The sequence below is a fragment of the Lissotriton vulgaris genome, chromosome 3_1 (genome assembly GCF_964263255.1).
Source record: "Lissotriton vulgaris chromosome 3_1, aLisVul1.2, whole genome shotgun sequence".
Taxonomy (NCBI): Eukaryota; Metazoa; Chordata; class Amphibia; order Caudata; family Salamandridae; genus Lissotriton; species Lissotriton vulgaris.
Genome location: NC_141689.1, coordinates 1,241,910,971 through 1,241,937,611, shown reverse-complemented (window position 1 = coordinate 1,241,937,611; position 26,641 = coordinate 1,241,910,971). Strand labels below are relative to the sequence as shown.

The 26,641-nt window shown below is 44.9% G+C and overlaps 1 protein-coding gene across 1 annotated transcript in view; it reads left to right on the top strand.

Annotated features, from left to right (window-relative positions):
• LOC147727726 (alpha-2-macroglobulin-like) overlaps positions 1-26,641 on the top strand; it is a 1,118,600-nt gene that overhangs the window by 952,164 nt on the left and 139,795 nt on the right. The window contains exons 28-29 of the mRNA XM_086961723.1: positions 5,996-6,070; positions 19,314-19,476. Coding sequence (XP_086817849.1) covers positions 5,996-6,070; positions 19,314-19,476 — 238 coding nt within the window. The remainder of the gene's footprint in view (positions 1-5,995; positions 6,071-19,313; positions 19,477-26,641) is intronic.

Below are 26,641 nucleotides of genomic sequence, written 5' to 3'. Positions count from 1 at the left end.
GTTTCGGTTTAACCGGACACTCCCGCAGATAGTGCCCCTTCTTTCCACAATATAAACAAAGTCCATTTTTTCTGCGGTGTTCTTTCTCGCTGAAGGACAGTGCTGCTCTAACCGCTCCTATCTCCATCGCTTCTTGAGCGGACGTAGATTTTTCACTGTTCCCCCCTGTTCTCTCATGTACCATCACCACCGGCTCCTTCTTACGTAACTCCCCTTTGCGTTCTCTTATGCGGTGGTCCAGGCGAAGAGCGAGCTCTATGAGTGCGGTACATGTACGGGGTTGAGGGTCAATGTGTGCCAACACATCTTTCATTTCGTCGTTTAATCCTTGATAGAATAAGGCAGACTGCTTGGCCTCGGGCCAATCTGTTTCAGCCACCAAGCGACGAAAATTGTTCAGATATGAAACCAGATCGGATGTGCCCTGCTTCAAAACCAACAGCTCACGGTCCGCAGAAAACGTTTCTGCCCTGCGATCGAAGGTTTTCTCGAACTCCAACCGGAATTCATCCCAGTCGTGTAAAAGGGGATCATCTCTCCTGACTATGGGAACTGCCCACTGCGCTGCTTCCCCACCCAAATATGAAATCAAAAAGGCCACTCGGGCTTGGTTTGTCGTAAACATTTTAGGTTTACACATGAAGTGTAGGCGTACTTGTGTCATAAATACCTGGACCTTTTTGTTATCACCAAAAAATCTCTCAGGGGGGGCTAGCGGAATCTGGGTGGGCATTTCTAAAACTACAGAGGAAGGAGTAGATGTACTAGCTCCTCCACTGAATGGATTTGCATGTAGGCTATCTAAACGGGCCTTAATCTGGGCGTTCTCTGCTCTGGAAGCAGCGACCTCTCGATTGGAGGCAGCTAATTCCGTCTGGACTAATGCAAGGGCAGCCAAAACGTCATCCATAGTGGCCATTTTCTTTCAACGCAGCCAAGAGGAGGATCGTCTCCTTGGGCCGATAATTCTGTCAAGATCCGACACGCTTCTCCTCGGAGCTGTGTTGAAAGTACCAAACCCACGATCACGCAACCCACCCGTGACCCAGCATAAATCACAGACCAATAGGAGGGTTCCGCAATCGCGGGAAAGGAAGGGGACAGCGGGGAGGGAGATCTGAAACGATAAAGAACACAGGATTTAGTTTCACACCCCTCCCTATCTACTCTATGACACCAATGCACTCTATAGAAATCAACAGGACTCTTTCCCCCCACTGTTACTCAAGCCTACCTGTAAAGGAAAATTCTAAATCTTTATATGCAGGAGATCGAGGGAAGGTCCTATCAGTGGCAATAATCTGATAAGGAAAGAACATACAGGCACATGTATTACACCACAAATGTACCATAAATCATAGGTTGCTTATCCCACCTCACATACCAATACTTGACCAGAATTTGTCTTGATCCACTCTTTCGTTACAAGGTACCCCCCTGTTTCCTCTCCTGCAGTTTGAAAAGAAAACACAAGCAAGTTGTGGAAAATAAAAGAAACATGGAATATTATGTCGAGCTGAAGGTTAACTGCACCTTTCAACTAATTCAGTTCAGTACACCAAAAGGTATCAAAATTTGAAATAAAAGTGAAATGCCAAGTATTAGTCCGTTATCACAGTCTTGTATCTCTCACCAAAACCTGTGAGTCCCAAATAGGTCAGTAACTTCCAACTCTGCAAGTGCGTGCGTCCTGAATCCAAGGAATCATCCAACAAATAGAAGCGCAGCCGCGCTTCCCAAACCCTCGGAACACAAACACTTAGCCTCCGGGAAAAGATCACCGAGAAATGAAACTGACAAACACAGCCGTGTTCGTCTCTCCCGGGATCTTTACAATGATCCAGCAACAGTACCAAAACGTGTCTCTGGCGTCGTGAATTCCCCGCCGGAAACACACTGTTAATCCTTACTCACTGTTTCTTTGCAGAAATGCACAACAGCCCTTCAGTCCGGCTAACCAGAATTATCGGCTCCGTTTGTGCCGTTCGTGGGGTTTATGTTTCCGGATTTGCGCGGTAACTTCTCGCGCTATTACACCCATGGCCCTCTGGGGATTGTAGTTTGATCCTTCAAGGCCTCAATTCCCCACGCATTGCGCGGACAGCGGCCCAAAACGGACCGATTCTGACATATGATTTAGTAGCCGTCTTGATGCAACCTAGTTACAAACGCAAGAGGGTGGTTGTGCCTGCCTCACTTACAATGAGAGGTGCAAAGAGTACTTCACCAGAGGTATTGGCTTGTTGGTAGGGCAAAAGAAAATTCAGAAGCTATGTGGGGGATACATCCTTTGTATAGCATACTGATCATAAACGTTTTGTGGATTTATTTTTTGTCAAAAGGTGTAAGCAGAGCTAGGCCTGTATTAGCAAGTGGCTTATAAGCTGCAAAGGTAGTCATTTAGCACCAAGAATGTCTTGGGCACCCCAGGGTTGGACTCCTGGGCTAGGTGAGGGAAATCCCCACTTCCCATAGGAAATGCACTGTTCTAGTGCTCCTGCTGGTCAAGAAAAGAATGCCTTGTTGTTGGGGATAGGGGCGGGGGTCTCCAAAGTATAAACAGTGGCTTGACTCCTTCGTCTACTGTAATGAACACCTTGAACTGTGTGCTGAATAATGCCACCTTCGTCTAGACCCGGAGACTTTTAGAGTCCACTAAAAAACCTATTTACTATTGCAATTCAATAACATAACATTTGGTGTCTGTGATGTATGATACTGCCTACTCGACCTGAACTGTGGTTGTTGACTGACCTGGATAATGCTCTGCTGGCTTCCCTTTCCAAAATAACACATGTACTTTGGATCATGCTGTAAACATTAGTTGGGTAATGTCCGATGAACGAATGGCAGAGCTATACAGTTATTTAATAAGTCCTACTTAGTAACATCTACTGTCATTTAAAGATGTAAAATGGTCTACCAGTTTCCTTCTCCTGACAATATAGTGTCATACTTTGATTGTGCTTATTTCTATTTAACCTATACATGTTAGGGGTACTTGAAAACAATAGATATGTATATTTTTTAAGTATATACTGGTGCAAAGAATGTGAATGTAGACTGTCTGTCTAATCTGCTGTTGGGGGCGAATGGCCATGTGTAAGATGATGAGTGGGTGATGGCAGATGTAAAGAAATCGTGTTGTAGGGCCTTGTTTAAAAATGAGTGGAAACAGGTGGTGCTAGATGATGCAACCATGCAATCGCTTATAAAACAGTTCCCTGTGTAAGTGATGTTGGGTTGTGTGGGATGTTGAACTTCGATGGTTTTAAACCACTATGATCCGAATTGTCAGTCTGGATGGGGTAGTGCAAAGGTGTGATAGGTTTATTCATCCAACAGAATTGAGAGTAAGATTCCTTATTTCAAGAACAACATGGCAGAATGTCCGCCATGGCCAGTGGCTGAGGCATAGAAAGGTTTGTCCGGGTTTGTATGGCTTGCAAATTAAGTGATAAGCCGCATCTAGCGATGGAAACACCCATATTACCTGTTGAGTTCTTCAAGAGAGCTTGGGAGAAATAGGGTGTTGGATGTCAGGTCTGGAAGCAGATAAGCTCACCTATTGATTGATTATTTTTAATGGTGGCATTCTTTTTTTTTGTCCTCATTAGCCTTTACGCCACCCATTTCTAACCAAACGATACCGCCCATGGGTTTTTTATCTCATATATCGAGACCGTTAACAACCACACTAGTAGTGCCACCCCATGACCACCTCTCTATATATGCCACCCTTTGCAAGAGGTTGGTGCATAGGTGAACTCCACCGTCATTTGAAAACACCACCGGCGAGATAGGCCAAGACCTTAATCATTGGACTAAATTATTTACAGATCCACCTTTCCCCTTAAACTAAAAAAACACTCTTCACCCAAAGTGTGCCAAAAATAATGTCCAAAATTTATATTTAACTTTTGTCGGACCCAAAGTATCCATTTTAGCTGTGAATCTCTTAGCTCGCAACCAGTCTGAGATCCCTGGAGATAGCGGGGACACCCACAATTTACATATCTCTCTACGAGCCAAAAGTATACCGTAAAATACAAGTTTAACTTTATCATCCATGCTTTTTATCTGCAAATTCAACCTTCCAGTTATAATAAGTTCAGGGCTTACCTTAATAGTATGGTCAATAGCTTGGGATAAACAGCTACTTACTTCCTCCCAAAACTCTTTAATATTTGGACACTCCACGAACATATGTATATCCTTCTCATTGGGACTTCTACACTTTGGGCATTCCACCAGCCCTCCAGGCTTTAACTTTGAAAGTCTATATGGAGACCAGTATGCTCTGTGGAGTGTAAAAAGATGATTTCGCCTTAAATTTGCGGGTTTGACAACTTTATACAACATAGCCATAGTTACTTGCCATTGAGTGTCAGATGCGATGTCCAGCAAGCAATCCCTCCACAGAGTTTCTGGCAGTGAGAACTGGCCGTCTGCCGTCTCCAACATTGACCAGTACCAAAGTCCTACTTCCTTTTTATACATTTGACTTGAGTGGATCTTCTCTTCCAATTCATTCTGAAGTCCCACGATGATTTCAGCTTTACCGGCCCAACTCTGAATTTGCAGATATTTAAATTTCGATATAGCCTGCCCCCAAATGGCCACTCCCTGACTCCACCCAACCAGCTTTCCATCCAGAAAAAGATGTCCCCATACTTCTACCTCTGCTGATCTTAGAGGAATAGCCAGTGCGTCTTTGGTCCATGCAGGAGATCCTGGGCTGTCCCAAATGGAAGTATAATACGGGATTTTAGTAACCTCCTAATTCAATACCAAAGTTCCGCTGCTTCCCACAGTACCTTAAGACGCACTTTTTTTAAATACTTTGGATCCGCAAATTTACACAGAAAACCAGAAGTGGCATTCTTGAAGGTGAGCACATCTTTAAATTTGGTGATTTCTTTTAGAAGGTTTTTACGAGGGAATTTTGTGTGGGGAAAGTGTTGACAGACAACAGGCCCTAGTATGTATTGGGAAAGTTTGAGACATTTTTGAGACTGGAAGGGATCAAGCATCCCAGGATTGAGTTGTGTCATCCATGTGAAAATGGACTGGTTGAATGTTGTCAGTAGGGTGCTTTGTGAGAGTGTAGCTAACTGTGCAGAGTGGGCTGTATTGGAGGCAGGAAGTTGAGATTATAGTGAGGAGCTACAGAACAGCGCCACATTCTGTCACTGTGGATACACCCTTCTTCTTGTTGATGGGTAGAGTACCATGTAAAAAGCTTGTGCCCACGTGGATTAGAAGGGTGGGAGGAAAGCTCATTGACAAGGTGCTGTGTCTAACAGGGTTAGGTGCAAATAGGATCGATATGTTGCTAGGCACAACGACAAACTGAAGCAAGAGTTGGACGGTTTAAAGAAGATGAATTTGTAAAAGCCTATATGGGCAGTCTAGATGGTGAGGGGTAGTTGTGTGGTTCTGGAGAATGGGAAAACGTGGAATATGTGTAAGGTCATGAGCCAACCTTGAACACAGTGTTGTTCGGGAGATTGGACCCTGTTCTGAGGGAAGGTGCAGATGTTCGTATGAAAAACATTACTTGAAAACTCATGTGAATAATTAGACATTTTTGGTACAAGTTGCCTTGCCAGGATTGGTTGATTTTCTTTATTTACTATTATATTTATGAATGTTTATTTTTTTTCTTCTTTATTGCATTCTTTTTTCTCTCCCACCCTCCCTACCCTCTTCTTCCCTTATTTCTCTTCCCTTTCTAATATTGCAATGCATGCCTGCTCATTGAGTAGCACCACTTTTGGTTCAAGTTGAAATTTTTGGAAAGGGGGACTTGCTATGGTCTTGCTCTTTAAAACAATATTGTGTGGATTCTGGAATGTGAACACTATTTTGACGGTAGCTGTGCCATACAGGAGATGGTTGCTGTTGACTCATCTCTTCATAAATACCAATATTTTATCCACATTCCAGTGTGTTGGGCTCTTCAAAACTCATGCCACCTGTTTTCTTTCTCTAGGGGGGCGTGGACGATGAGGTCACACTCTCTGCCTATATCACAATCGCACTTCTGGAGTATCCACTCAACATCACTGTAAGTATCCTATAAAATCTCAAATTTTAATTTAAACAGGGAGCTATGAAAACGTAGTGATTTAAATTAATATAATGATGCATTCCCTTGTTCTGGATTCTACTACTGTGTCATGGTTGAGACAATCCCTTTGATGTCATGTTGAGCTGAGATCCAAGGCTCATGGATGTATGGTAAATGTTATTCTCCACCCTATATGAGAGGTGACTTCAAATCCCCTGCCTGCTACATGGGTAGGGCTACACCTGCTAAGTTGGTGAATGGTAACCAACAGCCACTGGTAGCACAGAACAACCTATATCTTGTCAGAATGCAGCACTGGTTGTCGGGGTTTTGTCTTCTGCCTCTCAACATAAGAGAAGAAAGACAATCATTTGAAAGCTGATGCCTAGCTAGTGAACTGAATTCTGTCATTCATAGAGTTAACTATGCTGTACATCTCTTCAGTGGGAGAAAAATCGGTTAGACTTGGACTTTACATAACCTTCACCTCTGCATGGCAGTCTGTGAAGTACTGGTGACGTTCTCTTAGTGACAGACTAGAATAATAGGTATTTCACAGACTGGGTCTTAACGTGCACAAGTACAAATCAAATTTACAACCGTCCTGCACTATTCATTTCCAGCGTGCCATCCTGTACGTTATAGAAGCAAAAGCTTATACCTCACTGGAAAGATTAGAAAACACATTTGCATTTTCAAACCAGATTCAAGGACGACCGAAGTATGGCTACTAATACATCAGCAGGGCATAACGTCATCATGCATCACTAATATCCCATTCTCCTACCTGCCACGCGGGCAGTTCAGGAAGACCTGGACAAACAATGGGCCCAAGTATCTGGGTCTTTCAATGATCAAATCTACGTCACATAGAGGGTGCAAATTGCTCTTTAAGGGTAGCCAGCAAAGAGGAATACAGGAGTGGATCTAGCTTTCCTAGACCCACATTTGATCTGATCGAAAAGTAACGAGGACAAAAAAAGAAGATGCTTTTCCATCACTATGGTTATAAAGTCATGGGCATTTTTGAAGGTACTGAATGCCTTTCCATTGCCTAGTTTTGACAGTTACAGCCAGAATAGGAAATATGTTGAAGGTAAATGTTCCTCATTCAATGGTTAGCTTTCTGACCCTACAAGAGTTTACAGTGAAAGCAGGTCAATGCTATGGCCCTATTTCTAGACTCTTTCAGAATTTTGTAGAGTGGAAAAAAGCACTGAAGAGAGAATTCAGACCAATCTTTGATCTAAACATGGTAAATAGGTGGATCAAAAATGGAAACATTTCATTTGGTTGCTCCCCAATACATTTTTCCATTCTCAGTCCAGGGACGTGGGTGTGCACTGTAGATCCACAAGACGCCTACTTCTACATTCCAACCTCAATGAAGGACAAGAAATACCTGAGATTTGTAGTAGGTACATCACAATATCAAGTTATTGGACCTGGTGCTTTTTGCAGGTTTATCCCCAAACTTTTTGCCTTTTGCCTCCTATTTTCTGACCCTGTTTTTTGTTGGCTTTAGGACTCTGGGCACTTTACCACCGCTGATCAACGCTAAAGTGCATATGCTCCCTGTGAAAATTATGATTATGATTGGTTACCCATGATTGGCATGTATGATATACTGATAGGTCCCTAGTAATTTGCATTGTGTGTGCGTAGGGCCTGTAAATCAAATGCTACTAGTGGACTGATTGTGCCACCTACACAAGTAGCCTTTCAAATGTGTCTCAGACATGTCACTGCAGTGTCTGCTTTCACAGTTCTAAACTGCCATGTCGACCTGGTGAGTGCACCCAATTGCCAAGCCTAACTACTCCCTTTTATAACATGTAAGTAACTCCTAAGGTAGGCCCAAGGTAGCCCCATGGGCAGGGGGCAGTGTATATGAAAGGTTGGTCATGTACTGGTGTGTATTACATGACCTGATAGTGAAATACTGCCAGTTTCTTTTTTCACTATTGAAAGGACTAGTTCTCCCATAGGCTATCATTGGAACTGCCTGGTTACATTTTATGAGTGTAACTGTAAATTAAGAACAGCTAGAGATCTAGAGTTTGGGCTCCCCGACCTCCAAATTTAATATCACAGCTTTTAGTAGTGTTGGTTTTTAAATTATGTGTTTGAAAATGGCACTTTAACAAAGTGGTAATATTCTTGTATACCCATCCTGTGCCTCTGCTTGCCTGTGGATTCACCGCCTTGTTTTAGACTAACAGGGACTGTATGTGCATTCACTCTAGACACTCACACAAGGGGAGTTGAGCATCATCCTGGGTTAGAGTGGTAGGGAGGAGTTGTTACTAGCACCGGAATAGGCTGTGGCTGCCCTGCATAATGCGGTCTCCTCCCCCTGTAGTGTAGCTGGATCAGGGAGACAGAACTGGTTTTACTGAGCAAGAGAGACTTTCTGAACAAAGACTTCATTGGGAAAAAGAGGTATAAATATTATACCTAAACCCCCAGAACTTTAGATTTCTTCTGGACTAAGAGGACCCTGCCAAGAAGAAGAGCTGAAGAGCTGCCAGGAGGAGTACTGCCCCTTTGCTGTATGTTGCTTTGCTGGGTTGGCCTGCAGTTGCTGCTTCCATCTGTGGGCAGTGGAAAGGACTGGCCTTTTGCCTTGTAGTGGTATCCTGCTTAAGAAGATTCTCCAAGGGATTGAAGTAGAGCTTATCTCCTGTTAAGAAGTCTCAAGGACACAAATACTTCACCTGCAGCATCCTTGAACTCCACTGCTGGGAGTTCTGACCTCCCTTATGGTGCCAAATTCAGTTCTGGGTCCTTGGATGCTGTTCCTGTTGCAGTGATGTACAAAGAACTGATGAAACAAACACAATCAACACTTTGCCCTTCTTGCTGTTGTATTTTCTGACACAGCACCGCAGTGCGTGAGAAATTCCAGACGCACAGCCCCGTGCAACTAAAGAAATCCATGGAGTGCCTGCCAGCAGCCCGAAAAATCACTGCACGCTAAGTCCAGCGCACCGGTCTCCGAAGTCTGCGACCACCATCCTGACTCCGAAGGAGGCCCTGCTGTGCGGCTAAAAGAAACAACGCATCGTGGGACCGCAGCTGAAGAAATTAATGTGGTATCTGTTTGCTGCCACATCAACCTCCAGCGTGTACGTATCTCTGACTCAGCACCGGTAGTCCAGAACCGTCTTGAAATTGATGCATCACTTCCCAGTACAGTCGGGATCCGAACCATCACTTCTTCTGCGTGCAGCCAAACTGTCTCATCTCCTCCCCAAGAACTCAGGAAAAGACGCTTTGCTGTGTTTTCCGAAGCTTCCCTCCTCTGCGGCTGTTTTGCCTTGTGGATATAGACGCATTTGAGGTACTGTGTGTAGAAATCATGCATCCATAGTTTCATATGAGAAGAATTGCTTGAAACCTTTTAAAAGTCATATTTTGAATTGTATATGTTGGAGTTTTATTGTTTCAGTCTTGTTTGGTGTAGATAACAATACTTTATTGTTCTTAATTGGTGTGGTGTCCTTTTATAGTGTTTTCACTGTGTTGCTGTGTGTGTTATTTGCAAATACTTTACACATTACCTCTGAGATATTCCTGTATGCTGGTGCCAAGCTACCTAGGTGGTGAGCAGAAGTTATCTATGTGTGTATCCCCCTTATCCTGACTAGAAGGATAGGTCCCTACTTGGAAAGGGTGCATACCACTGCCAACTAGAGACCCCCATTTCCAACACAAGTGGTCTGAAATCTGCCCCTTAAACATTTTCCAAATGCATGGCATTTGTAGCAGCCCATATTTGATGCTAAGAAATATTCATCTATGCATATCTAGATGACTACCTGATAAAGACTCACAACTCTTAAAACGTAGACTAGGAGTCAGAATGCAATACTGTTCAGTTGCACTAACCTAAGATATCCTGACCCCGCGGGAGCGATGTTCGTGGACGGTCCGACCACACCTACTAAAGCTAGGTGGCAGTACATGTTGCAATGAAGGGAATGGCGGAATGGAACAAAATAATAAACTAGATTTGGTCCATTGCTTCACTGGTCACCCTCATCTGCACTTACTGGATTGGCTTCGCCTTTGTCTGTAATCATTAGGTGGCTATCAAGTATGTAGTGTAAGCTACAAGACAAGCATGAACAAATTACTCACTGACACAGCTTTCCTCTCAACACACACATTTCTATATACAACCACTCACTCGTTATTACCTTTCACATGGAAAAAACACAAGGTAGCCTAGATTGGCTTCTTATTGTTAATGTACCATTGCAGTCTTGAGTCACCAGTTTCTTCACTGGCTCAATAACGGATTGAATGTTATAACACATAACAACAAGCATAAATCGTTTTTGTTTAGATCATGCACCATTGCAGTTGCTCATCAAGTTTGCATGGTAGCGGTACCCTCACACGTGGAGCATTAACGATTGGAATTAAAACACACTTAGCACACACTCTGTGTCCATAAGTCCTGAAATATTAGCGCTTGAGGCGTTAGTGCTTGAGATGAGCCTTTCCACACACACGTGCAGTAACCAGTTACTCAAGCATCAGTGTTCACGATCCAGCCTTTCTAGGATTGCAACAAGTCTGTGAACATCACTGCTTCTATGTCATTAGGATTGCTAATAGCAATAGCTTCATGCATTTGTTAGTTTTCATGCAGAATGTATTTGTTGGTTTTCATGCAGAGTTTATAGCCCTTTCCAGGTACAACATGCACTTAGCTTTTCTATGAGGTGTGCGGCTGAGCTGCAACCAAGCTCTGGTCGGGAAGTACCTGCAGGAAGTATGCGATTTACTGTTTCCTTATTGTGGGTCTGGAATCAAATCTGTGGCTTGAAGGTGCACATACCGGAGATACTGGGCCAGTGCGCCGTCTGAAGACTCTGAGCTGCCACCAAAGTCGAAGACTGGAGGCGATCCGACGTATGCCGCATGAAGCTCCTATTGCCTAGCAAGCGGGAACAATTGGGCGTGGCTTATATAACCTCCATTTCTGATGGGCACTGCAAGCCTGCGGTCTCGTGAGCATGCGCTCATGCTGTGCACCTACAGCCAACCGCTGGGGGTGCTTCTGTTTCCTGGTTGCGTAGTCACCAGGCAACATACTCAAGCCCACTGTGAACAGCACTACACACACTAACAGTGCTTCGGCTGTGGTGCGATTCCTTCAGTATTTCAGCTAACCTCTCGCACACACATACCGGCAGGGGTACCTCTGTGCATACTTCAGTTTTGCAGGAGCTTTGTGTGTAGCTTGCATTCAGTTTCAGTTTTTAACGTCTTTATTTCGAAGGTTTCTTCATAAAAGACAACAAATAAAATACATACACATATACAACGAGGTTAATACAAATCTCAAGAAAACGGTTCTATATAACCATCAATACACTTAAAAATTTGATTAAATAGCATCACAAGACGTTTATAACAGTCATTAAAAATTCACAATTCATAGATTAAATCAATGAGTGACTACACAGTGTGTAATCTCACTTATATAGTTAACATACAGATCTCATTTATCTTCCTGAAAGGTGCCTAGCTCTGATGGTCCACGCCCATCCAAGGTATTTCGCCATACCTATGGAAATCCACTCAGCTGTATTATATCTCAAGATAAGCAGCGCTTCTTCCCACACCCGTGTATTAACCCTTCTGTAGATGGGTTTAAGCCATTTCCGACGTGGTGCACAGTATGCAGGGAAAGCAAAGAGAAAATGCCCCATGGTTTCCTTTAGCTCACTACACCAGGGACAGTGCAAGGACAGTTGATTATGCTATTTGTTGGTAAACTCCCTTATTGGCAACGTGCCAACTCTAAATTGATGATAGAGTTTCCTATCTGCACTTTTAGTGATGTTGTCCCAATATGTCTCAGTGTGAGGGACCACTTTATGGAGCAAAAAGATGCCTGTCAGGTTATTTTTATGTGAAAGCATAACCAAATCTTCTTTGACTGTGGCCCAAAACAGTAGTTTGAATTCTTTTTTCGATGGAAAAGCCTGGTTTCCCGGATCTGACCACTGCATGTGAAGACCCATTCTATAGAGAGTTGCCTTCACATTCTTAAACCAGGATATATTCCCTGACCCTGATGTCAATCTCACATCCCGAATTTCATTTGCAAACATAGAAAGTTCTGGAGTAGACCAAATACGCCTCCAAAGGGCTACCATCCTATAAAGTGCCTGGTTTGTGATGGTTTGACAGCCCATGTCTAACGTAAGTGGGAGTGATGGTGAAGATGCTGGAAGACCTAGCAAACTACGGAAAAACTTGTTCTGTATTTTATCCAATGAGGCGAGCTCTACATGACCCCACAGATCGGAACCGTAGAGGACGGCTGAACTAATTTTGGCATTGAAAATTTTTCATGCTGGCAAAACTCTTTTAGTTTGGGAGCAGCGCTGTTCTTTAACAAGGCAACCCAACAACCGGGCAAATTTTAAATAGAGCGCCCCGATCTGCTACTTCCAGCGCAGCCTATAGTCTATAACCACCCCTAGGTAGGTCATCACCCCTACTTGTTCCAAGATGGTACCGTTCATGGTTACATGACCCCTTAGTGGTTTGTTCTTGGTCAGAACCATGAATTTGGTTTTTGAAACATTAATTTCGAGGTCATTTATTTTACAAAACTCCACAAACTTATTTATTGCGGTCTGGAGCCCCATCTGCGTTTTTGCTAAAATCAAAGTATCATCGGCAAAAATTAAGAGGGGGAATCTTGTCCCACCCAAGACTGGCGCATCTGTCGGGGTAGATGAAAGAAACTGTACTACTTGATTAATAAAGAGTAAGCACAAGGTTGGTGCCAAGACACAGCCTTGTCTTACTCCACGGGTCACTGGGAAGGGCTTGGTCACCTGGCCTTGACGCCCCCATCTCACTCTGGCAAAGTTAGATTCATGTAGCCTGATGGTCAAATCCAGTAATTCAGGCAGCATACCCATTCTATTCAGGGCTACCCACAACTTCTCTCTGGGTACCAAATCGAACGCAGATTTAAGATCCACGAACGCTGCGTATATGGTGCCTTCTCCTAGATGCACTGTCTTCCAGTAGAGCATAACAAATCGAAGTACTTGGTCGACAGTGCTTATACAGGCCCTGAAGCCAGCTTGCAGCGGGGATAAGATATTTTCTTCGCTCATCCAAAATTGGATTCTACCCAGCAGCATTCTGGCAATTACTTTCTGCAGGGCGTCGATGAGGCTTATATGACGATAATTCCCCGCAAGGGTCTTATCACCTTTTTTAAATACAGGGAGGATTTCAGCCCCTTTCCAGGAGTCTGGTATTCTGGCTTCTCTGGCAATAGCATTAGCTAAAGTGGTTATGTAAGGAACCCAATTAACTATATCAAACTTAAAAATATCAGCAGGGACGCAGTCCATGCCAGGTGCTTTACCATTTTTTACCTGTTTTAATGCGGTCTCTGTCTCAATTTCTTTAAAGACTAAATTATCACATATAGCCGCAGGAGTAGGAGACGGGTTACTCTCCCCTACCTTAGGACTTCCTGTCACCATGCCGCAGAATTGAGCCGAAAAATATTCAACCCAATCCTCGGCTGAAACATGGTTAGCTGGGGTCTGCATGTCACATGACCCTCCCCACTTCACCACCTGCCAGAATTTAAGCTGGTTAGTGGACAGACTAGCCTCATAAAGCTCCAGCCATTGTTGGTCATCCCATGCTATCCTTGCTTGCTTTAAAACTTTCTTATATTTGGCCCTCTCTATTTTGATGTCAGCTGTTACCCTGGTTTTAATAACAGCTATCAAGGAACTGTGTGCTATACGGCAAGTTTTATCGTACCATCTAGCACCCAGAGATTTCCTTTCAGTTTTTGACAAGCTTCCCTGTTTAGTAAAGAAAGATTTGAGTTTAGCAAAAAGGGAAACATGAATTGAGCTAATTTGCTCCAAAGACCCCTTTTTATCCAACAGTGGTTTCGCTTTTTTAGTTGCAGCTGCTACTTCCAATGATATTCTTTCAATGGTGTCAGGGACTTCTAGAACCCGACCCCAGCGTACCCTCCGACAGTCATTGGCGAGGAATGTCTCAGCTGTAGTATAATTTGTTACGTTTCTTTTGAGCATAACAACAAGCATAAATCGTTTTTGTTTAGATCATGCACCATGGCAGTTGCTCATCAAGTTTGCATGGTAGCGGTACCCTCACACGTGGAGCATTAGCGATTGGGATTAAAACACACTTAGCACACACTCTGTGTCCATAAGTCCTGAAATATTAGCGCTTGAGGCGTTAGTGCTTGAGATGAGCCTTTCCACACACACGTGCAGTAACCAGTTACTCAAGCATCAGTGTTCACGATCCAGCCTTTCTAGGATTGCAACAAGTCTGTGAACATCACTGCTTCTATGTCATTAGGATTGCTAATAGCAATAGCTTCATGCATTTGTTAGTTTTCATGCAGAATGCATTTGTTGGTTTTCATGCAGAGTTTATAGCCCTTTCCAGGTACAACATGCACTTAGCTTTTCTATGAGGTGTGCGGCTGAGCTGCAACCAAGCTCTGGTCGGGAAGTACCTGCAGGAAGTATGCGATTTATTGTTTCCTTATTGTGGGTCTGGAATCAAATCTGTGGCTTGAAGGTGCACATACCGGAGATACTGGGCCACTGCGCCGTCTGAAGACTCTGAGCTGCCACCAAAGTCGAAGACTGGAGTCGATCCGACGTATGCCGCATGAAGCTCCTATTGCCTAGCAAGCGGGAACAATTGGGCGTGGCTTATATAACCTCCATTTCTGATGGGCACTGCAAGCCTGCGGTCTCGTGAGTATGCGCTCATGCTGTGCACCTACAGCCAACCGCTGGGGGTGCTTCTGTTTCCTGGTTGCGTAGTCACCAGGCAACATACTCAAGCCCACTGTGAACAGCACTACACACACTAACAGTGCTTCGGCTGTGGTGCGATTCCTTCAGTATTTCAGCTAACCTCTCGCACACACATACCGGCAGGGGTACCTCTGTGCATACTTCAGTTTTGATCACATTGTCTGATCTCAGGAGCCGTGCTGCCAGATTCACAGATGTCAGGTTCATGTGGAATATTTGACCCTGTAATCTGCTGCCGGCAAGCACATGCCCTGGTGAGGCGTATCAAGTGAGGCGCTGCTTGGGAATTCGAGGTCGGGCACTACCTCGGACGGTGAGCGATCCCGACAGTATTCCTTTCCCTCCCGCAGTCAGTGTAGGATCGGCCCGGCCACGGGACCGGCTGCAGGAGCATCAGCGCTCTTAAGCACCTTAGGGGCAGACTACAACCATATGATGTGCATGGTGTGAAGACGGCTCTTGGCTGTCACGCTGGGGCCCCAAGGTCACTCTGATTGTGTGTGGGGCAGGTTCACGCTGACCCCTGCTGACTGCGGATACTAGTGCATTGCCCTGAGATGGTGGAGACTTGGGCACCGGAGCTGCGGATGGCCGCGTATTGTCGTGACCCGCGGCCCTTGCTAGTGCCACCCCCTTTGTGGGGCCTCCCCGGGCCAGGGGTGCTTAACTCGGTGCGCTGGGCTGTGATGGCTGCCCTCCCCGCCGACCGACCATGACTACCCAGCCAGATCCTCTGTTCATGCCAGGAGCATCATCCAGGGCTGTGCCTCCCTGACTTCTGTCATCCTCGTTCCGCCTGGCACGACGGCTGCCTGCCGGGTAGGTGTGGGCTCATTGTCTTTTTGTCGCAGAGAGCCACTAGACACAACATTAGACGAGTCCATAACGCCATTGCTGCGGCCCCCACCTTAGGCCTACCTGCTGCCCTATTGTTAGCCGATATTGACAAAGCATTCGACTTGTTTATCTCTTTCAGCTGCTCGAGGCAATCAACTATGGGCCCCATTTTTTGACACATGTACGCCTGTTATATACAGACTTGACGGCATCAGTCCGAATTGCGGGACACCGCTCTCGCCCTTTTCCGATCCAGAGGGGTACCCGCCAGGGCTGCCCACTATCTCCATTGCTGTTCGCCCTAGCAGTTGAGCCTCTGGCTGCCTGGGTCAGAAGTGACTCAGGGGGTTCGATTGGTTCCAATCACAGTCAGATTGTATAGCATTATACGCTGATGACATTCTCTTTTTTATGACATTCTGGACACCGTATATTAGAAATTCTAAGGGTATTTGGTGGCACCACCGGCATACACGCCAATCCCACTAAATCCAATCTCTTCCCAGTGTGTGGACATCAAGGCCGCGAATATTTGGGGATCTACATCTCCCCGTGCCCCAAGATTTCATGGACACATAATAGCACCCATTTGTTGGTCAGCCTCAAGAACAAAACGACAATATGGGCTGCTCTCCCTTTATCCCTCTATGGGCGTTCAGCCATCTTTAAGATGGTTTCCCTGCTTCGGATCTTATACCGCCTCCAAAATTTTCCTTCTCCTATCCCTTGGGCTTCGTTTGCTCAAGAAAATGTAATACAAAACAAGTTCCTCTGGGGCGGCGGAGCTGTTCGCTTGGTGCTCCACACCTGTGCACAATTTACGTACTGTGGGGGGATCGCGGCAGCTTATATTTATTCATACTACATGCCATCTCACATCCTTGTAATCAATGAATTGTGGTATAATTCTCCCACCAATCCAGCGTACGCTATTGAGCACGCTGCGATGGAACAAGTCCCCCTGCTCCACTTATTATATAGCTATACAAGGCTAGACCATTTACCACCGGCTGGCAGAGTAGCCATACAGTTATGAAGGGCCAAGACCAGACAAATGGGATGGAAAGGGAGACTTACTCGGCAAACCCCCTTATGGCATGGTACACACCTCAGAATGGCTACCACACTGAGCGGGTTCCGGGGATGGGACCTGGTGGGGATTTCATCTCTCTGAGATGTTTTGAGGGGCACTACCTTAAAATCATTCCAACAATTACTGACTGACATTGGCCTCCATAAGTCACAATTTTATACATTTTTACAGCTTCGTCACGCACTCTCCCCCCAGTTCCGAAATATGGAGACTTTCCCTGAGTTCCAGCCCTAGGAGGGCCACCTGCTAATGTGGGACCTTGGATTACACAAAATCAGGCAAATATACCAAACACTGACGACACACAATCCCACCACTCTTGACAAAACCTGACTGGCCTGGCATGCAGATATTCCTGAATTGACGGATGACGATTGGGCTGAAGTGATAGCCAGCCCGTCGGGCGCAGCAGTCTCCGCACTCTACAGGTTCATCCAGTTCAAATATTTACAGAGAGTTTATTACACAAGGGTAACACTGTGGCGAATGTGGGTCATTCAGTCCCCAGTGTGTCTGCGGTGTGGCAGAGAGGATGGGTCCTTTTTACATACGATATAGACCTGCACGGCCCTGTAGCCCTTTTGGAACAGGGTTCGCACATGTCTAAATGAGGTGCTGGGTGGGTGCTCCCACTTGATCCACGACTGTCTTTATTGCATTCCACCGACAACATCGGGGAAACCGTTACAAACAACATCTACTGTTCCTTGCCCTTACTATTGCCAAGAAGGACATAGCACAGGGGTGGAAGGCATCATCTCTCCCGACTATCGGCAAATGGAAGAACAAATTAGATAAGTGTATGGGAGCCGAGATTTCAGCCTTTGAGGCCAGAGGCTGCCCAAGGAAACATCACAAGATATGGACATGGTGGGCGACATATGGAATCGACCTGCCCCACCCCCCTACCTGAGGAGGACACATGAGTGGTATCCTCTGATCCCAGCCATGTGTCACAACAAGTTATTTTGCTTGATTTGTATTATCATTTTGCTTGGATGAATATTTTGAATCTGCTGAATCATGTGCTGTACCCCTGAATTTGACCACTGCCTGCATAATGTTTATATTATTGGTTTACCTGCATGTTCGGCAGGGTTTGTTTATTATCATGGAAATGGTTATCGATGCAAATATTGTCCAAATGATAAAACGTGTCACTGTGGGGCTTTTGCCTGATATATCGCAAAATGACCAAATAAAATTTGTTGTAAAAAAAAAAAGTCTTGAGTGAGTCATGATACACCTTCTCTCCCTCAGCAATGGTAATGCATGATATATTACACTCTGTGCATCTGCATATAAGGTTTAAGACATGGTATTTTTCATGATTATTTGGTTTCAAAAAAATTATTTAACAAAAAGCAAGATGCAAGGAGTTAAATGTATGCGTTTAGATAAAATGATATGGGATAGGCCTCATGACTGTGAGGATAGTTGTTTCCCTGTGACAAGTAACAGTGTTGTCTCCTCTTAATATTGTTGTGCTGTGGTAATAGACTCGAGTTTCACCATTGCACTGTAGTTATGAATGTATGGATGTGCTTTTACCTGTACATTTGCTCTGAGTAACATGTTTTAATGGGCCACATTTATTTTTGCTGCCACAGCATGTATATGTAGACCGGGGAATCATTTATAGCCTTATTTATGAAGGCTCTGCAACACTTTTGCGCTGCCGTTGCATTACTTTTCGTGATGCAGCGGCAGCATAAACAATGCCCCACGATGCGCCACATTTACAAGGTGACGCATCTAGGCAGATGCGTCACCTTGTAAAGTTGTGCGCCACATTATACCTGCGTCAGGTATAATGTATGCAGGGTAGGCATTCCCAAGGAAAAAAGGGTCGTAAAAGTGTTGCAGTGAAATCTATGAGATTTCATTGCAACACTTCTAGGATGCCACTGCGTCAAAACCTTACGCATGCCTTATGGCAGGCATAAGGGTAACGCAGTGCCATGGGCACAGGCCTACCCCATGCATTGATGGCGATGCGTCATGCTTGTAACCCAACCCCAGAAGTGCATGAGTTTTGCACCGACAGATACGTCAGGATTACTGACGTATCTGTCACTCCTTGCGACATGGAGCACCGTACATTAAATACAGTGCATCCATTGTGTCGCAAGGATGGTGAAGCAAAAACTGTTGCATGGCTGTTTGATCGTAGTGATGCAACAATTTACTTTGGATTCCCTAGTATGAGGACTGCATAGGTCACCAGTCCTGCGGAGTAGGTAAAACAGGGTCTGATAATGCTTGATGTACATGCAGAGGGATCGAATGGACCATCATTTCCCATTGAAATATTCATCACTGTGGCATTTTAATGCAATGCTGGATTCATTATGAGATGAAAAGGCACAATAGATACTTCCACTTACTGATTCAAGCATATGACTTTTTGTCTATTAATATTTCTTTACCATTTCTTTCTCAGCACCCTGTGATCGAAAGCGCCCTGTTTTGTCTCGAGAAGGCATCCGAAAACCTGGACAATGTCTACACAAAAGCACTGGTATCCTATGCCTTAACCCTGGCAGGATCTGAACATCAGGCAGCAAAGCTGATGGACTCACTCGAGGCTGAAGCCATCATTGAGGGTATGACACTTGGCAGTGCTATCTTACATGTTACTGAACAGTACTGTAGGTAGGCATCAGTACCACTCTCCCTCTACATTATTTTGCTTGATGGACCTGTTTGGTCACTAGTAGTTCCCACTCTGTATTGATGTTACACGCATGTGGTGGGGTCAAGGTTTCTTCATAAAATAACTTGCTCATTGGAACTCTAAACCGATGTTGGCAATGCACAGGACACCTACAGGACTGAAGCTGGATGTGAGTTCGGGGAGTATAACAACCTGGAGATATTTTAGACAAAAGTTAAAGGATGAGGCCTTATTGCTCTCACTGTCGATTGGACAACCCCCAGGCCCCTTTGGTAACTTTCTTCCACCTGCAGATCACCACTTCAAATTCACCTTGGGCGGTGAAATACTACTCACATAAAACACAGTCAACAAACTCTCCAAGGTCATTTGAAGGTTGCAGCATCATAAAAATAGTATAAATAATTGAACTAAACGTATTCTCTTTAGGGATAGGTGAAATGTTAAACTTCACAATCAAAACGGTATACAAAACACCGCATTCCGTACTTACAGCAATGTGTAAAAATTGTGGGTCCCCCAACTTTTTCCAGGTTCCCTTGTGGGAGCAGTCTCACACAAAAAGAGTAGACAGGAGCCAAGATTTTCTTTCCAAACACGTTAACTCATAAGTGGACCAAAGGAGTGCATTTTCAAGAATTTTGGCATGATTTTGAGAAAATGTGACATATTTCAAATAATCATTTTCATAACAAAGAGCCTTGCCACCTGTTCTGTTTTTGAAGTAAAAACCCCATTCTTAATCCATTTTGGACCTCAATTTCACAGCAGAGACTGCATTTACGAGACAATGTCATAAAGGGTCAAGCGTTCTGAGCTTCCCTTGAATAAATGGCCTACAAAAAAGAACAAGCATTTGCAATGCAATAGGTCTCGCATGTACGCGAGTTTAACTTCATCGCTGCGGCGGCTATTCCACCGCAGCGCTAAAAGGGCGGGGCGGCCGCATGCTGGTGACAGAACCGCTCCGTCACCAGCCGCGGTTGGGCTGTGCTCGTGACGGAGCGGTTCCGTCATGGTCCCGCCCGCCTAATAGAACGACCCGCGCAGGCGCGAAATCAGCGCCGAGCAGGCGCGGCGGCCGGGCCATGACGGAACCGCTCCGTCATCAGCACAGCCCAACCGCAGCTGATGACGGAGCGGTTCCGTCATCAGCATTGAACCGGTTAAATTATTGGCATTGTAAATGACGATGGCTATTATTTTTGTTTTGTTTTTTAAAACATAAATTTTAGGCATTGTCATTTACTTTGCCAATAGCTTAAACTCGCGTAAATGCGAGACCTATTGCATTGCAAATGGTTGTTTAAATTTAAAACTGAGCGTGGCGCCGCTTCAAGGATACTGCGCTCGTGTTCTTTTTTCTTTTTTAACTTTAACACTGAGCGTGGTGTTCTTGAAGCGGGCGCCGCGCTCAGTGTTAAAGTTAAAAAAATAGAAAGAAACCGAGTGCGGTGTCCTTGAAGTGTGACCGCGCTCAGTTTTAAAGTAAAAAAATTCAAAAATAAACAGAGCACGGTGTCCCTGAAGCAGGCACTGCGCTAACAATGAAAGTAAAAAAAAAAACATTTAACAGAGCGAGGGGTCCAAGAAGTGGACGCTGCTCTCAACATGAAAGTTAAATAAAATTAAAATGTACAATGATCGCGGTCTCCCTAAAGCGGGCGCCGCACCCATTACACAAATTCATCTGAAAGCAGCCACCATTGTCCCCATCAGTGCCAATAACAAAAATAGTGCTCACCCCCTAGATAAAGCAGGCTGTGTAACGAGCTAAGTAAAAGGTCCAGTCGTTATGGGCGGTGACAAATGGAGACAAGGCGGTACCAAGGCGAGACTAACAAGCCCATTTATGAATAATAAAATACCTTTTAATAAGGACAATGACACAAAGCCAATGGCAAATATGGGTGGAGTGGGGCTGCTAGTCTAAACTCTAATACAACATGCCACGCAGAGCGTGCAGCGCATACGCGCTGCCGCTAGGCTCGCCCTAAAAAAGCTGAACTCCCAAACGAAATTTGAACCTGTAAATTGTTGAAAATCTTAATTTAATGACTCCAGAACATCTGTGCTCTGCCCCTACATATACAAGTATAGCCTTAATTATTAATAAACTATGATCTTCCAAGTTTCAATAAGGTGGTTTAGGTACCCCAACCATGTAAAGTGAAAGCTCATGTTTCTTCAGAGATTTGGTACCTCATTTAAATAGAAAATCCACATTACATTATCATATTTAACTGGTTGTATATCCATCTTATCTCAACCAATATTAGAGAAGTACTGGAGGGGTGGTTTGCCCCATCCATTCTCTACTTCTGCACTTGCCAATAAAGGAGAAGCCTGGTGTGTCAGAAATGATCTTCAACTTCCTTATGTATCAGAATTGGTATCTTGGGGACCTTTTCAAATTCACCAATAAGACTGGGGTATTAGTTGGGCAGAGAAGAAGAGACCCAGGAGCAGAGGTTAGACTGCCAGGGGGTCGTGGAGATTGTTGAATTCTCAGATATTAGGGCTCAGACTAGACAAAATGGCATCTAGCATGGAAGTCAAGCACCCCTTGAGGAGGAGAGAGAGAACCCAAATACACTAGCGAGGGGTGCGAAGTTGGTTCCCTTCCACACACTCAGAGGTGAATTCGAGGAGGTGAGAGATCGGGCCTTAAATGGCCAGAGCTCCTTCAAAGCATCTCCCTCGACACCACCCTCCTATAAGTGAAAAGGGCAGACTGGGGTACAGTACGCGTGCAGGTGCTTGGGCTTGATGCCGAATCGTAACAGTTGACTCCACTGAGGAGAAAAAAATAATTAAAGAAGTGGCACCTAAGTATATATTTTTTTCAAATGCAGGGGGCAGCAGTGGGGGGGGGGGGAAGTGGACAGGCTGCAGAGTGCACCCTCTTGTATAGAGAGGGTGTGCTCTAGGTAAGCGGCAATGAGTATCTTACTCCACCAATCCCCACCACAGAGACTTGAAGATATTGAGAAGGCTAAACAAGACACATACAGAAGAGGAGCCAAAAACAATAACAGCACTTTGGCATAAAGAGAATGGGCAGTGCCACCAAACAATACTTCCCGGAAGTGAAGGTTGAACTTGACAAAGGGTCCTCCCTTTGTGACAGAATGGGACAAGAAACCCAAAGGTTGTTCCTTTATCTGTTCGGTGGGTGAGTCTTTCAACTGGTTTAGTGAATCATAGACACACTTTGTGTCACTAAAGTTAAGCACAACACAGTCCCCTCCAATGCTTCTCTTAGTGCCACCAATCCAGCACACCCGCATAACCATAATCATATACTCAAACCAATTTGAATGAGGTAGCGTTTTTTTCTAGCACCAATGAGCCACTTCATTTATAAGACTCATGCAGCTTTCCTTTTGATTGGGGGATAACCTCGGGACCCCTGTTAGAATCAAACCATAGGGGGTGCTTTCTGGGAGCAGGTGTAATCGGTCTACAATTAGACTCCCACCTGGGATACCAAGTGAGCGACTATGGGACTGTGTGTCTCTTGAGGGTGCTCTTCCACAAACCCTTAGCTTAGAGGTATTGGGGGACGGAACTCCCTGCCCCAAATGTTGGCTCGGCTGGAGGGGGTTTTCATGGGGAACAGGATTCTCTGTTAACTCCACCAGTGTACTAGTGTTTGAGGTTTCTTATATGCGGCCAATGCTTGGGGGATAATGCTAAGAATAAGTGGTGCCTTCCTAGAGGCCGTCCCGTTAGATGTAGCTTCCGACCATTTGACTCCATTCCCTTCAGCTATACCCCTTGCCGATAGGTCCTTCTCAGTTAATATATGTGGTGAAGTTAATCCTACTGATACTGTACTAGGGCTTTACAAACAACAGTTAGTTGCTCCTCAATTTGAATTAGTCTTGCCAAAATTGGAGCCAGGGCCTTCAGGATTAGGTTTCTCAGTTTTCCGGTTAAGATATCAAGTTCATCCTGCCCACCATTATCCATCCCTCCAATAGATGACTTAACAACTTTTTCTGCAGTATGAATTTGTTTGAGTCTTTTAGTTGTGGGCGACTGATTGTTCGCCTTACGGGCAGTCCCAGCCCTCTTTGCTTGCTTCCTCTTTCCTCCTGTCATGGGCAATTTAGCAGGCTCCGTCAATTTTGTGCAAGGGCTTTCTTCATCATCCTGTAGCCCTCATGTCTTGCCCTGTGATAGAACAATTACAGTGGGAACAATAGGGACTTGAGGCCTATCCTATATGCACTTAAAATAATGTGTATGCAATCAGATTTGAACAAAAATGGAATCGACACGGAGGCTAAATAGCAGAGTCAAAAACACATTGTGGAATGTGGCTGGGCTTAACAGTAAAATCAAAAGGAGGAAGCAATCAAAAGATGTAATTGGTACTGTGATCCTCCTATAGCAGACCCTTTCTATCACCACTGCAACACTTCTCGATGCCTGGAAACACACCAAAGTCAGTTCACTGCTCAAAAATCTCTCTGGCGATCCCAGCAAACTCAAAAACTACAGGCCAGTCTCCCTGCTCCCATTCCCAGTGAATGTACTGGAATAGATCACCAACAAGCAACTCATGACACACCTGGAGCAGAACCAGCTACTTAACGCCTCCCAACTGTCTTCCGCTGCAATCATAGCACCAAAACCATCCTGATTACAGCTACCAACAACATCCAAATCCTCCTCAACCAAGGAGAAATAGCAGCTCTGATCCTCCTCGACCTCTCGACAGCCTTCGACACCATAACCCACCAAACCCTGATCAAAAGACCACCACATCAGCATCCAATGGGACGTGCTTTGATGAATTACCTCCTTCCTCGCCAGAAGAACCCAGAGGATCCACTTCCCACTTTTCACCTCGAAACCCAAAGAGATCACCTGTGGGGTCCCCCAGGGTTCATCCCTCAGCCACATGCTCTTCAACACATATAAGACCCCACTGGCCAATATCACCAGATCTCTTGATCTCAACATAATTTCCTCCGCAGATGACACTGAACTCATCCCCTCACTCACTGACGACCCCACCACCACCAGAAGCAACTTCCACAGATACATGACAAGCATCATCAACGGGATGAAGGACAAGTGCCTGCAGCTGAAAACAAACAAAACTGAAGCCCTGATCTTCATCAACAGCAGCAACACATTTAATGACCCCTGTTGACCATAGGACCTAGGACCCACACCCACTCCCTCGAATCCCACCAGAAACCTCGGAATAATCATTGACAACAAGCTCACCATCAAATCACAGATCAGAGCCATCTCCTTCGCCTGCTTCCTCACTCTGCTCATGCTACATAAGATCTTCAATGGCCACCCCTACGAACGAGAAGCACTGTGACCCAGGCCGTCATCACCAGCCAACTGGACTACAGCAATGCCTTCTACAGAGGATTTGCCACACATCTCCTCCAGAAACTTCAGAGCATACAGATGCAGCCTGACTTAACTGCGGCCTTCCCCGATGAACCCACATCACACCCCACCTCCGGCAACTCCACTGGCTCCCCACACAGAAGTGATGCCAATTGAAGCTGCTGACCCACGCACTCAAGACTCTACACAACCAAGGACCCGCCTACATTAACCACCGCCTGAAATTCCAGCAACCATCATGAAAAATACGCTCTGCCTCACTTTTATTTGCCCACACTCCCCGCTTCTATCGAAGCAGAAATGGAGGGCTCTCCTTCTCTTACATCGCAGCAAAGACCTAGAACAGCTTTCCCACGCAATTTATTTCTTTATTTATTTTGAAGTTTTATATAGTGTGAACTAGACCCGAAGGAATCAGAGCACTTTATATGAGCACCAGTTGCATTACAGACGAACATATTAATTTTTGTTAGGCACATAATCACAGGATGTTGAGTTTACCTGCTGATATGCGAAGCCAGCTCCCCAGCTGCAAGGCAGACCGCCCTAGCCATTAGGCCCATCCTCTCCCCTATAATATCAGACTATCACCTCACTTCCCGGAATTCTGAATGGCCCTCAAGACCTGGCTGTTCAAATAAGCCTCCGGGACATGCAAGCGCCTGGATACTCTATCAGGTGATTGGTCACGCTTTATCAATCCTGATTGATTGATCATCGTAAGGGCACTAACCGATGAGTTTAGGGGAGAAGGCAATACTAATCTGTTTCCCCTGTGGGATTCATGTCAGACTCTGCTGGAACTGCCATTTTCATTAGAAACTCAATACCCCTAGTGACCAAGCGGGCTTATTTAGACCCACAGGGTTATTATGTGGCAGCAACATGACCATGAGAAGGGGAAAACATTATCCTATAGGTAAATATTGACAAAATAGGGTTCCTACTAAAAAGAGAAACCAGATGGCATTCTTGTCATGGGGGACGTGAAATTAACAATGCTGGAGTTGGACAGAAAACATACAGGGCCGGGGCATGCACAAAGAGGTTCATTGAAGCCCTTGGCTTGGTGAATATTTGACATACACAGCACCATTGGGAGAGACAGTTTACATTCCACTTAAAGACACACAATACGTTTTCATAAATAGACTATCTGATCACACAAGGGTTGTACTTGCCTAGGTTCTCTGAGGTAAGGTTCCTGGCCTTAAGAATGTCTGACCACTCAATGGCTTGGACCAAGCTATCCAATCATAAGGTCTCAAACCATATGGGTTGGGGCTAGATACATGGGTCCATGCACAGTATAGAGGTAATGTGAAATTTGCGTAAAGCTACTGAAGATTATTTTGTGGAGAGCAAAAATGCAGTAAACTCTGCAGTCACTTTGTGGGAGACATGTAAAGCACTTATCAGAGGCTATGTGATTTCCCTATCTGCAACACTTAGAAAAAGATGATGGGCAAACGTAAACTTGTCAGAAGTTGGCATCCTTTATGTAGCAAAGCAGTACCTGCAAATAAATGGGGAGATGGGGCACCTTCTTAACCTTAAAAGACAAGAATTCAAAGCATTATCTAGAAATGACCCACACGACTCCTACCTGGCTATGCAGAGAAAGTTATATGAAGTAGGAAATTAAGCCAGCAGACTCTTGGCATAACTAGGGAAGAGAGAAGAAAATGAGTAGATGGGTAGGATTAATTAGA